The 13,489-nt window shown below is 48.5% G+C and overlaps 1 protein-coding gene across 1 annotated transcript in view; it reads left to right on the top strand.

Annotated features, from left to right (window-relative positions):
* The window catches only part of SH3BGR (SH3 domain binding glutamate rich protein), a 53,165-nt gene that overhangs the window by 17,107 nt on the left and 22,569 nt on the right, over positions 1 to 13,489 (top strand). Inside the window, exon 3 of the mRNA XM_065406828.1 lies at positions 12,407 to 12,487. Within this exon, the coding sequence (XP_065262900.1) occupies positions 12,407 to 12,487 (81 nt within the window). The remainder of the gene's footprint in view (positions 1 to 12,406; positions 12,488 to 13,489) is intronic.

Raw genomic sequence — 13,489 nt, forward strand, 5'->3', positions numbered from 1 at the left:
AGCACCGAGTACATAAACCGCAAGGGGTACTTTTCAATGCTGCTGCAAGCTCTGGTGGATCACAAGGAACGTTTCACCAACATCAACGTGGGATGGCCGGGAAAGGTACATGATGCTCGTGTCTTTAGGCACTCTGCTCTGTTTCGAAAGCTGGAGGAAGGGACTTTCTTCCCGGACCAGAAAATAACGGTTGGGGATGTTGAAATGCCTATCGTGATCCTTGGGGACCCAGCCTACCCCTTAATGCCATGGCTCATGAAGCCGTACACAGGCAGCCTGGACAGTAGTCAGGACCTGTTCAACTACAGGCTGAGCAAGTCCCGAATGGTGGTGGAATGTGCATTTGGACGTTTAAAAGCGCGCTGGCGCAGCTTACTGACTCGCTCAGACCTCAGCGAAAAGAATATCCCCATTGTTATTGCTGCTTGCTGTGCGCTCCACAATATCTGTGAGAGTAAAGGGGAGACATTTATGGCGGGGTGGGAGGTTGAGGCAAATCGCCTGGCCGCTGATTACGCGCAGCCAGACACCAGGGCGGTTAGAAGAGCACAGCAGGGCGTGGTGCGCATCAGAGAAGCTTTGAAAATGAGTTTTGTGACTGGCCAGGCTACGGTGTGAAACTTCTGTTTGTTACTCCTTGATGAACCCCCCCCCCCCCCCGGTTCACTCTACTTCCCTGTAAACCAACCACCCCACCCTCCCCTCCCCCCTTCGAGCACCGCTTGCAGAGGCAATAAAGTCATTGTTACTTCACATTCATGCATTCTTTATTAATTCATCACACAACTAGGGGGATAATTGCCAAGGTAGCCCGGGATGGGTGGGGGAGGAGGGAAGGAAAAGGACACACTGCAGTTTAAAACTTTAACTCTTATTGAAGGCCAGCCTTCTGATGCTCGGGCAATCATCTGGGGTGGAGTGACTGGGTGGCCGGAGGCCCCCCCACCGTGTTCTTGGGCGTCTGGGTGAGGAGGCTATGGAACTTGGGGAGGAGGGCTGTTGGTTACACAGGGGCTGTAGCGGCGGTCTCTGCTCCTGCTGCCTTTCCTGCAGCTCAACCATACGCTGGAGCATATCAGTTTGATGCTCCAGCAGCCGGAGCATCGACTCTTGCCTTCTGTCTGCAAGCTGACGCCACCTATCATCTTCAGCCTGCCACTTGCTCTGTTCATCCCGCGATTCAGCCCGCCACCTCTCCTCTCGTTCATACTGTGCTTTTCTCTAGTCTGACATTGACTGCCTCCACGCATTCTGCTGTGCTCTCTCAGCGTGGGAGGACATCTGGAGCTCCGTGAACATATCATCCCGCGTCCTCCGTTTTCTCCTTCTAATCTTCACTAGCCTCTGTGAAGGAGAAACATTTGCAGCTGGTGGAGGAGAAGGGAGAGGTGGTTAAAAAAGACACATTTTAGAGAACAATGGGTACACTCTTTCACGTTAAATTTTGCTGTTCACATTACACAGCACATGTGCTTTCGTTACAAGGTCGCATTTTTCCTCTTATATTGAGGGCCTGCCGGTTTGGTGTGAGAGATCACTCACGCAGTGCCAGGCAACAGATTTCGGCTTGCTGGCAGCCATGGTAAGACACAGTCTTTTGGCTTTTTTAACCTTCTTAACATGTGGGAATGGTTTCAAACAGTAGCGCTCTCATTTCCCATACCAAGCACCCGTTGGGTTGGCCATTTAAAATGGGTTTGCAATGTAAAAGGAGGGGCTGCGGTTTCAGGGTTAACATGCAGCACAAACCCAACTAACTCCCCTCCCCGCCTCCACACCCAATTCTCTGGGATGATCACTTCACCCCTCCCCCCCCACCGCATGGCTAACAGCGGGGAATATTTCTGTTGTCCTCTGAATGTCCCCTTAATAAAATTGCCCCATTTCAACCAGGTGACCGTGAATGATATCACTCTCCTGAGGATAACAAAGAGCGATAAGGAATGGATGTTGTCTGCATGCCAGCAAACACCGGGACCATACGCTGCCATGCTTTGTTATGCAATGATTCCAGACTACGTGCTACTGGCCTGGCGTGGTAAAGTGTCCTACCATGGCGGACGGGATAAGGCAGCCCTCCCCAGAAACCTTTTGCAAAGGCTTTGGGAGTACATGAAGGAGAGTTTTCTGGAGATGTCCCTGGAGGATTTCCGCTCCATCCCCATACACGTTAACAGACTTTTCCAGTAGCTGTACTGGCCGCAATTGCCAGGGCAAATTAATCATTAATCATTAAACACGCTTGCTTTTAAACCATGTGTAATATTTACAAAGGTACACTCACCAGAGGTCCCCTGTGTGCCCTCAGGGTCTGGGAGCACGCCTTGGGTGAGTTCGGGGGTTACTGGTTCCAGGTCCAGGGTGATAAACATATCCTGGCTGTTGGGGAAACCGGTTTCTCCGCTTCCTTGCTGCTGTGAGCTATCTACATTATCTCCATCCTCATCTTCCTCATACCCCGAACCCGCTTCCCTGTGTGTTTCTCCAGTGAGGGAGTCATAGCACACGGTTGGGGTAGTGGTGGCTGCACCCCCTAGAATGGCATGCAGCTCCGCGTAGAAGCGGCATGTTTGCGGCTCTGCCCCGGACCTTCCGTTTGCTTCTCTGGCTTTGTGGTAGGCTTGCCGTAGCTCCTTAATTTTCACGCGGCACTGCTGTGCGTCCCTGTTATGGCCTCTGTCCTTCATGGCCTTGGAGACCTTTTCTAATATTTTGCCATTTCGTTTACTGCTACGGAGTTCAACTAGCACCGATTCATCTCCCCATATGGCGAGCAGATCCCGTACCTCCCGTTCGGTCCATGATGGAGCTCTTTTGCGATCCTGGGACTCCATCACGGTTACCTGTGCTGATGAGCTCTGCGTGGTCACCTGTGCTCTCCACGCTGAGCAAACAGGAAATGAAATTCAAAAGTTCGCGGGGCTTTTCCTGTCTACCTGGCCAGTGCATCTGAGTTGAGAGTGCTGTCCAGAGCGGTCACAATGAAGCACTGTGGGATAGCTCCCGGAGGCCAATAACTTTGGATTCCATCCACACTACCCCAATTCCGACCCGCTAAGGCCGATTTTATCGCTAATCCCCTCATCGGAGGTGGAGTAAAGAAACCGGTTTAAAGGGCCCTTTAAGTCGAAAGAAAGGGCTTAGTCGTGTGAACGTGTCCAGGCTTAATTCGATTTAATGCTGCTAAAGTCGACCTAAACTCGTAGTGTAGACCAGGCCTAAGAGCGCTCCTCATGGAGTTGGGCTTTGTGCCAGTCTCCGAGCTGCCGAGATCGGACTCCGCTCCGAGCACAGTGGCCTCCCAATGCCGGTCCCAGTCCCCCGTAACTGCTAAGAAGCAGAGGAAGCACACCGGGAGAGGGCATTTCCTGACATCCTGTACAGCCAGGAACCTGCATCGCTGGCAGTGGTACAAGTAGAAATCATTTCTTGCCGGCAGGGCTGGCTCTGGCTTTTTGGCCGCCCCAAGCAAAAAATAAAACAAAAAACGGGGCGGCCAGAACGGCAAAGCAAAAAAAAAACAAACAAACCTGCGGCGCGGCCGGAGCGCGGGTGCAGGGGGACCGGCTAACGGGGGGTGGGGGAGGAAGCAGGCGGGAGAAAGAGAGAAGGGGGGTGGCCAGGGCTACAGCGGGGCACTGCCACTCGGCCCCTCCCGCCGCGCCATGCCGCCTGCCGGGAGGGCTCCACTCCGCTCCGGTCGGTGGGGAGGGAAGGACGAGGACTGCCCTGCCGGGCTTGCTGCAGGGCGCTGCCGGGCTTGCTGCAGGGCGCTGCCGGGCTTGCTGCAGGGCGCTCCCGTCCTCCGCGGCGTCGCTCCCTACAGGGCAGCCGGAGCGGAACAAAACAAAAAACAAAACAAAAAACCTGCCGTGCCGCCCTAGGATTGGGTGGAATGCCGCCTCGTTCAATCTGCTGCCCCAAGCACCAGCTTGCTCGGCTGGTGCCTGGAGCCAGCCCTGCTTGCCGGTACTGCACTCATGGCAAGGACACAAGGGCAGGGGCGGCTCTAGGCACCAGCGCACCAAGCTGCGGGGCGGCAAGCTGCGGGGGGCGGCCTGCTGGTCGCTGTGGGGGTGGCAATCAGAGAGCCTTCGGCAGCATGCCTGCGGGAGGTCCACTGGTCCCGCGGTTTTGGCGGCAATTTGGCGGCGGGTACGCCGAAGGCGCGGGACCAGCGGACCTCCCGCAGGCATGCCGCCAAATCCGCGCTACCAGACGGACCTCCCGCAGATGTGCCTCCGAAAGCTGCCTGACTGCCGTGCTTGGGGTGGCAAAATACATAGAGATGCCCCTGCACAAGGGAGGGCACGTGACCTCCCCAAGTGATCCTCCATGTGACTCCTCCCCACCCCGCCCCCAGCCCAGGGCCTTCACGCTCTTCCCGTCCCCTCCGACATCCCCCTTACGTGTCTAAAATTTTACAACTGCATCTATTAAACAGATATGCAAAATGATGCTTTGGGCCCCTTGTGCCACCTGTATTTCCAGGTGTCATTGAGGATCCAGCAACACCCCAAATTGAAAACTTCTTAAATGAAAGAAGGATAGGAAGGACAATCAGCCCACTTTCCCTTAACACACCGAGCAACTCTGGGAACAAAACAGGCAACGAGCTCTGCAGATGTGAAAAATTCCTAGAAATTGAAAGATACAATACACACGAAACATAAAACCATCACATCTACCACACACAAGGATACAGAAAAGGAAAGGAGCAGAGAGGGAAGGAAGATCTGAATGGAGAAAAGGAGAGGATATGTAAAGAGGAAAGATTTATAGGAGAATCTTCCTTGATCTTTGAGTTCTCTCTTTCAGCCGGGTATAGTGCATTGTTCCTAGACAGTGGCTTATATACAATAATAATTCCCTAAGTGTTTCAGTCCGATATTTGGTGTAACATAGCTCCCAGTGTTACAAGGGGAAATTTATTTCTTTCACTACTGGTTAGCTGAGTTTTCTTGTTGCATAATTAGATTGAACTCCCTTGTATATTATTCTAGACAGAGCCCCACATTTTTTCCCTGTTTTATTGTTTGGTATTAGATTCATCTTGTAATGCCAGTTTCATCATCAGACATTTTTCCAGAACATGAAGGTCAAATCTGGAAACAATAGCAGCAGAGGTGTCACATGCGGAATAGAAAACAATAAACCCCAAGCGCACGTAGCCTGATATGGAGGGACAGAGGCTGCTCAGCCTGCAAAACCGCAAGAGCTGCTGCCCAAAAGTGAATCTTTCATTTAGTCAGCCAACCAGGCCACTTAAGTCCTTTAGTTCTGTGCCCATACTGATTTCAGTCAGCTTCTTCATAGCACCATTTAGTCACCACTAGAGCTTGGTTAGCTACTTACAGCACATAGATCATCCCTTTGACCCCTGTTTGAGAATTATCCATGAACAGATTTTGATTTTATTTATTAGAGACTTGCTCATCATTTAAAATTGTTAAACAAAATAGTCATGAAATCTATTCCTCATTCATGTCATGACTGGTCTGACATGGGCCCATGACTTAGTTACATGGGCCCAGATCCTCAAAGGTATTTAGGCACCTAATTCCCATTGAAATGCCTGGGCGTTGGGTGCCTAATTACCTTTGAAGATCTGGGCCCAGCTGTTATCCTGTCTGCTCCCTGACTTGATGACAAGCATTCCTAAACAGGAGGAAAAGGTGTTCAGAACCTGAGACAGATACACCTCTACCCTGATATAGCGCTGTCCTCGGGAGCCAAAAAATCTTACCGCGTTCTAGGTGAAACCGCGTTATATCAAACTTGCTTTGATCCGCCGGAGTGCGCAGCCCCGCCCCCCCGGAGCACTGCTTTACCGCGTTATATCCAAATTCGTGTTATATCGGATCGCATTATATCAGGGTAGAGGTGTAGATGGTTCCGACACAAAAAGGCATTTCCTCAAGTATCTAAGAGAACTTCACTGTCTAGGAACATTCTTGCAGATTAAAATGTTACTTGTAAAAATGTTGAGACACATGAATTAAAAGGGAGGTGAACATTATCAAGGTGAATCTGTGGTTTTCATTCAAATAAATGCTCATAAATACTTTTTTTTTTTTTTTGCATATTAACCCAGCTCTAGGAGCCATTCTCAGTTACCGCTCAAGCCCCAATGAGGTTAATTAAATAGAAACCACAGCTCACATAAGGCTAGATTTTCAAAGCTCAGAGCCTGATTTTTCAAGTGGTCAGCACTCACCAGGGTAGAGTTTCAAGAGAGCTCAACTCCCATTTAGGCACCTAGAAAAGGGCCAGATTTTCAAAAGAAAATCTGGAAAATGTGGTCTCCAGTGTTTGATGTGTATCTTCTGCCATTGTAAAATCACACTGACAGGGATGCTCTGTTGTGGGTGGAGGACACTAACAACCAATTCCTGTGCCTTTGACTTGGTCCTGACCAATGTAAACCAGCAACACATATGCCAACAAACTTAAACAAAGCCTTTGTTTAAGTTTGTTAGCATATGTATTGTGTTGTTAAGAATGAATGCCCTAGCCGCGTTTTCCCCGCTGCAGCAGCGGGGAAAGGAGCAGAGCACAGCCCCACCCCCCCAGCCATGTCCTCCGGCGGGGCTACACAGCTCCATGGGGGCCGTCTGGCGGCCCCCTGACTTTCCGGTACCCCGTACCAGCTAGAAATCTCTTGCAGGCATGGGGTACTACAGTACTTGCTCCTGATCGCCAGCTAGGCTATCCAGCCCTCCTAGGGACCCACCAACCACTCTGGGTAGTGGCAGAGGTCCCCACACCTGGAGGTCCCATCCACACTGGAGGACTTCCAGGCTGCAAAAGACATCATGTCTTTGCTGGTGCCACCAATGCCCCGTCAAGACGTAGTTATCTCTAGAGGGAAGCCAGCACTGGGGTCTGTGTAACGGTCTCCGTCTGTGTGGCATTGGCACGACAGCCATCAATGTCGAAGCATCGATCCCCAGGGATGCGCTTCTGACCTGCCCATGCTGAACGGAGTTCAGGGCACTATTTGCTGGATTCTTGGCACTGGTGCCCCGAGGCATAGCATCACTCGCCCTATGGTCGGCATAGAGCCGTAGCAAGCTACCGGTCTCTGGAATCATGGCAGCAGTTGACAGAGCGGGGGCATTGCTCCTTGGGGCAATGAAGTCCACCGGAATCATGATGCTGATCTCTGGGACCATGAGACCAGGCCCCGGAGCCGAGATGCAGATCACTGGACTCATGGCACCGCTCTCTGGGGTCCCAGAGCTCTAGGCGTCAATTACTGGTGTACCCTCACCGATCCGTCGAGCTCTGCCGCTGGTCCCCGGACAGATGGCACCAGGACCCGGAACCCTGGTACCTGTTCCCCAGCCGCAGTGGCCAGGATAGCAGGCATGGAGGGGTCATGGACGCAGCATCGGCACTGCAGTGGTCCCCATGGCAGGAACTTTCCTCCTGTGGCTTGGAAGTTAAGGAGATAGCGGGTCCCTTGGGCCAGCCACGCCCACACTCAACCAGATTTGTGGGGGCTCTTCCAGGGCCACTGGCCAGTGCATTGCCCCAGGGCCAATGGCCTGTCCAGTGGCACTTTTGGAACCCATGGGGGTTCCCCCAGGCATGGGAGACTCAGATGCAGCACTCAGTGTCAGGGGCATCAGAGAGGAGGTCGGTGACAGTCTCCTGCTCTCCCCTGGAATCAGAAGAGGGGTCTGAGCAAGGGGCCCAGGAGCACCCTCTGGCCTCGGTGGAGACCACCCATGCGGGGGATGCCAAGCAAGACCCTCTCCCCACCCTCGCCTCCTCGTCATCCTCACCCAACGAGGCAGTGGCGGGCCTGTCCAATACAGTGTCACAGGACGATGCCAAGGCACACCAGGAACTGCTAAAGAGGGTGGCGGCAAACCTGGGATTGGAAGCAGAGGAGTTGGTGGAACCCTCTGACACCTTATTTGACATTCTGGCCATGGTAGCCCCATCTTGGGTGGTGCTCCTGGTACACAAAGGGGCAGTAAAGCTGGTAAAAGCCCTATGGCAGACCCCGTCGTCTCTTCCACCCATTTCCAAGTGGGTAGAGAGGAAGTATTATGTCCCTGTGAAAGGATTTGAATACATGTATTCCCACCCAGCCCTGAACTCTTTAGTGGTCCCTGCAGCCAACGAGAGGGACAGGCAGGGGAAACCCAGGTCAACTCCCCAAAACAAGGACAGCAAGAAGCTGTATGTATTTGACAGAAAAATTTATTCATCTGCCAGCCTCCAGTTATGAGTGGCAAACCATCAGGCCTTACTCAGGAGGTATGATTTCAGTTTGTGGCAGTCTGTGGCCAAGTTTGCAGATTCGCTGCTGGAGGACTCCAGGCAAGAGTTCCTGGGCATTTTAGATGAAGGGAGAAAGGTGGCAAGGGGCTCCCTTCAGACCGCCTCCGACGCGGCAGACGCAGCTGCCAGGTCCATCGCAATGGCCGTGTCAATGAGGCGAGCATCGTGGCTGATGTCTTCCGGGCTATCGATGGAGACTCAGCAATCAATCCAGGACCTCCCCTTCCAGGGAATAGCCCTGTTTGCAGAACAAACAGAGAGAAGATTACATGGATTTAAGGACTCTAGGGCTACTCTACATTCCCTGGGTCTCTATACACCGGCCTCTGCTAGAAAGAGGTTCAGACCGCAGCAACCTCAAAGACCAAGCAGTCAGGCCCGACCGGAGCCCTACCACAGGAAGGGCAAGGGCTGTAAGTGCTGTCAAGGCCAACAACCAGCCCCTTCTTGCCACTCGGGCTCCTCCTGCTACCTGCCTGGTAACAAGCAAGCATTTTGAGGGTGCACCCAAGGGCGACCTCCCAGTCTGCAGCCAGGATCCTGCACCCCTCTTGTTTTCAAACCACCGTTTTCCTTTCCTCCACACTTGGGCCGCTATAACATTGGACCGGTGGGTCCTCAGCACTGTGGCAGTGGGGTATACCCTACAGTTTATTTCTATCCCTCCCACCCCCCTTTCCCATCCCTCTTCAGGGACCCTTCTCACGAGCAGTTTCTCGCCAAAGAGGTGCAAGCTCTCCTGCAAGTTGGGGCCGTAGAAGAAGTCCCCTTACACCTAAGAGGGAAAGGGTTTTACTCGGTATTTTCTCATTCCGAAGGCCAAGGGGGGGGTCTGTGCCCCGTATTGGACCTGCGAGGCCTCAACAATTATCTCAAGAAGTTGAAGTTCCGCATAGTCTCCTCTGGCCTCCATTATCCCCTCCCTGGATCCTGGAGACTGGTACACCGTCCTCAACTTGAAGGATGTATATTTCCATATTGCCATTTTCCAAGGGCACAGAAGGTTCAAATCATGAAGTGGTTACTTTTCTTATATAAATATGAAGGGTGGGGGGAGGAGGGGATAACAGACCCTGTTTATCTTAACATAGGTGAATGCAAGGTATCCCTTCATATACCTTTCCCCCAACTTCTTGGTGACCAGTGTTGCAATAAAGATTTTTGAGATTCCATAAAGAGAAGTTACATAATGACTGTATACCATTAAAGAGCAACTGCCTTATAAAGCTAGGCAGACCAGCTGCAGCACCTGTAAATTATAAATGTGCAATATTTGACTCTGTGTGTGAAGCTATATTGGGGAAAAAAGAATTTGCATGTTACTACAAATTTATATTTATACAACATCCTTTGTGAAAGCATCTCAGAGTGCTGTGCAGTTCTTTTTTAAAAAAAGGCAGTTACGATAACTATTTTTAAAAGCTAAATCAAATTAGTATTGAAATTAGCCTTACAAGAGTTCTAATGTGAGCAGGACTCAAGTTACATACCTAAGGAGCATAGCACAGCAGGCTTGTTACCGTACCTAATTTTAGTATTTGGTTGGACACCTGGAAATGCTATTTGGATTAATAATGGATGGAAATACATATAAATACAATAGGCCAAATCCTTCCTCCTGTCCCTGGCAGAAATAGCACATTTCTGCTGGATGTGTAGGTATCAGACCCTAGAGCAGTACTTATAGGAAGGGAGTGGGAAGAGGCATTATCGGCAGGTTGAAGATATGGACAGTGGTTCATGAACTAGCCCACAAATACAAGCCACTGTATCCCATATAAGTATTTGTGGGCTAGTTCATGAACCACTGTCCATATCTTCAACCTGCCCATAATGCCTCTTCCCACTCCCTTCCTATAAGTACAAAGCTTATGATCTACTGAGTGTGTTCATCCTATTTGTTTGCATGTATTATTTCTATATATGGAGTTAGGAGAATAAGATATAAACTTGTATCACTGATGTAAACATAATAAGTGGAGGCCATTAAGGGTGCTCCAGAAACAATCAGTTGTAAATGGCCTTAGCTACTTGAAAGCCTTCCTGTGTACATGTGGGCCAGCCCAGGAGGAATGGAGACTTGGGGTCTTACAGTGACATGTGACCATGTCACCTGATAATGAAATCCATCTTAAATCTGGTACTTTTCCATTTAGAAGGAGGGGTGGGGACCCAGAGAGACAAAAGATTCCCGCCTTGTGTCAAAGTTATAAAAGGGGGTGGAGCAAGACAAAGGGGCGGCCAGTCATGAGAAAACCCCTGCTTACCACCTGAGATGTCTACTGGAACTAACAAGGACTGTACCAGGGGAAATGATTGGGCCCAGACTAGGAAGGAGTCTAGTCTGTGAAAGAAGCTTATTGGAACATCTCTGAGTGTGAGATATTACCTGTAATCAGTTTCTTAATGTATTAGGTTTAGACTTGCATGTTTTTGCTTTATTTTGCTTGGTGACTTACTTTGTTCTGTCTGTTATTACATGAAACCACTTGAATCCTACTTTTTATACTTAATAAAATCACTTTTGTTTATTAATAAACCCAGAATAAGTGATTAATACCTGGGGGAGCAAACAGCTGTGCATATCTCTCTATTAGTGTTATAGAGGGCGGACAATTTATAAGTTTACCCTGTATAAGCTTTATACAGAGTAAAACGAATTTATTTGGGGTTTGGATCCCATTGGGAGCTGGGTGTTTGGGTTCTGGAGTCAGGTACCTGCTGAGCTGTTTTCAGTTTAGTCTGCAGCAGGCTAGCATGTCTGGCTCAACAAGACAGGGTTCTGGAAGTCCCAAGCTGGCAGGGAAAACGGGCTCAGAGGTAATTTCAGCACATCAGGTGACAGTCATAGGGGGGTCTCTGTGACCACATCTGTCACACAGAGGATATGGGTGGGAGAGGTTTTTTGACAGGCTCCAAGAGTTTTAAGTGCTATTTTGTAAATGGCTAGAATCTTAATTTTCTTATGGATATTTTGGTGTTGCCACTGGAAGACTCACACATTATAACTGGATGTATTTTCAATGCCTAGAGCTAGCATTAGTTTTTAGTATTCATTATAAACCATCTACGCTGACAATTATATTCTTTACTTAATCTCTTACTTAAGCTGCTTCTTCTATTGGTGTCTACACAGAGGTCTTCGTCACTTTCTAAATACACTGAGTACTTTGTGTTGTTTTCCTGCATTTGCTTTTACCTGACAAAGAAAACTTCTAAGGAAGAAGTTGAAAATAAACTTCCTGTTCATTATGTGATCTGGATCTCTAGAGTAGACTGATCATTTGCTCCTTATTTTTAAGGAGTGTCCCATATTTTGAGGTAAATCCCTTATTTTTGTATCTAATGTCTGGCATAGCTGATACTCAATATATGATGCATTTTTGTCTTGAGTTTCAGCAGTAATCATGCAAAAGATTGTATATAGTGTGATAAAAATGTACGAGTTTATGGGGTATTGCTTGTTTAAAAATAAACGTTGACTATATTTTTCATACAGTTGTTCTTAATCTACCGAAATGTAAATGGTAACTCTACCATGGGTATGGTAGAGTATGCATTTATAAGGTTACTTATGTGCAAATTATTATCAGATACCAGGAACACATTGAAATTGCTGTGTTTCTTACTATCTGTCTTGGGTGTTGTTTTTAAATGACTCGGGTGGTTTGGTCTTGGTGTGATCCTAGGGCTGGTTATCTATTGGAGATACCATGTATGTACATGTAAATTATGGGGACACTTACAGTTTAACAACTTTATCCAAAGAGGAACTAACAGGGTGTGTTTATTTAATATCAAGCACATCTTATGATGTTGTAACCCTGGTCCTTCCTTCCCCCTTACTTTGTTTCTCATCCATTGCTATGTTGTGCCTAATTTAAGGCCAGATTCTGCCTAGTCCTTACAAAGATGCAGAAGTGTATTCGTTTTGCCAAGTGGCATTAAACACATTGATCTAAATATGCTTCTTTCTATGTCTCAGATTCTGCAAATCCTTAGTCATGAGAGTAGTGATTTGGGGGCAATGTATGGAAGGATTTGTAGGGTCTGTTCTCTTTTGCATATGCTTCTTACCAATTCCTTGTTCTTTGTTTAATTCCTTTTCTAGGACTTCGAATCCTTCTTCTCTGCCAAGGAAGAAAACATTATTTATTCATTCCTGGGTCTGGCACCTCCTCCGGGTACAAAGGTATGAATTTCTGTTCTTTGCTGAGGCTCATTCATTTTAATTTAGTAAAAGATGGAGGTAGGCCCTGACTCAGCATGTAAAATAATGGACAGTGACAAGTGCTGCAATAAGAAGTTAGTTTGCTGGCACAGGGCTGCAGCAAAGTCTTTTAAGAAAAACAACAACAACGATGCAGGCTTTCCAAGAGAGAGTCTTCCAGCCCTCTTTCTTTCACCATGGATTTGTTACAACCTCTTCTGCTACTTTAAAAAAAGCACATATAGTTTGCCATATTCAACTTTGAAACAATACAGCAATCCCTAATTAAATTATGGGTAAAAGCCACACAAACCCCATTGCACAGAGCCCTGAGTGAACAGGCTTTGTATGGGAGAACTATGCAGGGCTAGGATACAGAATCCATTCCCCTATCTGGGTGGATAGCCCCTATCAGGAAATGGGAGACTGTGACTTTGTTTAATCTGACAGAGGGAGTTGTAGATATTTGGTCCTTACAACCATGGGCCCTTTAACTAGGCCCGTGGTGTGCCACAAACCACCCTTCTGCACTGTTCCACATAAAGCTCAAAGCCCAGCTCTGTTGTGCTGGACGTGCTGATTCCCCCTGCACATGGTTTTATAGCTGATCACCCCTTGTCTGTTGAATTGCAGCTGTTCTATGGTGCTGGAGGGGGCATTCCATCCCCCTCACTATTGTGCAGATTGTGTTGATCAAGTGGCATTTGTGCACAACACTGATTCATAATTAACTTTTGTTATAATAGGCCAACTCCACCTATAGTAGGGATAGAGATAACAAGGGAATTTCCAAATTTGACCAGAACAGTGGTTATCTAGTCCAATATCCCATCTCTGACATCTTATGCTTCAGAGGAAGCTGCAAGAAACTTTGCAATGGACAATTGTGGAATTAACCTGTACAGAGGGAAAATTTATTCCTAATCTCATCAGTTTGTGGTCATCTTTTGACCTGAAGTGTGAGGGTTTATATTCTTCTATTTT

This window comes from Emys orbicularis, chromosome 1 (genome assembly GCF_028017835.1).
Source record: "Emys orbicularis isolate rEmyOrb1 chromosome 1, rEmyOrb1.hap1, whole genome shotgun sequence".
Lineage (NCBI taxonomy): Eukaryota > Metazoa > Chordata > Testudines > Emydidae > Emys > Emys orbicularis.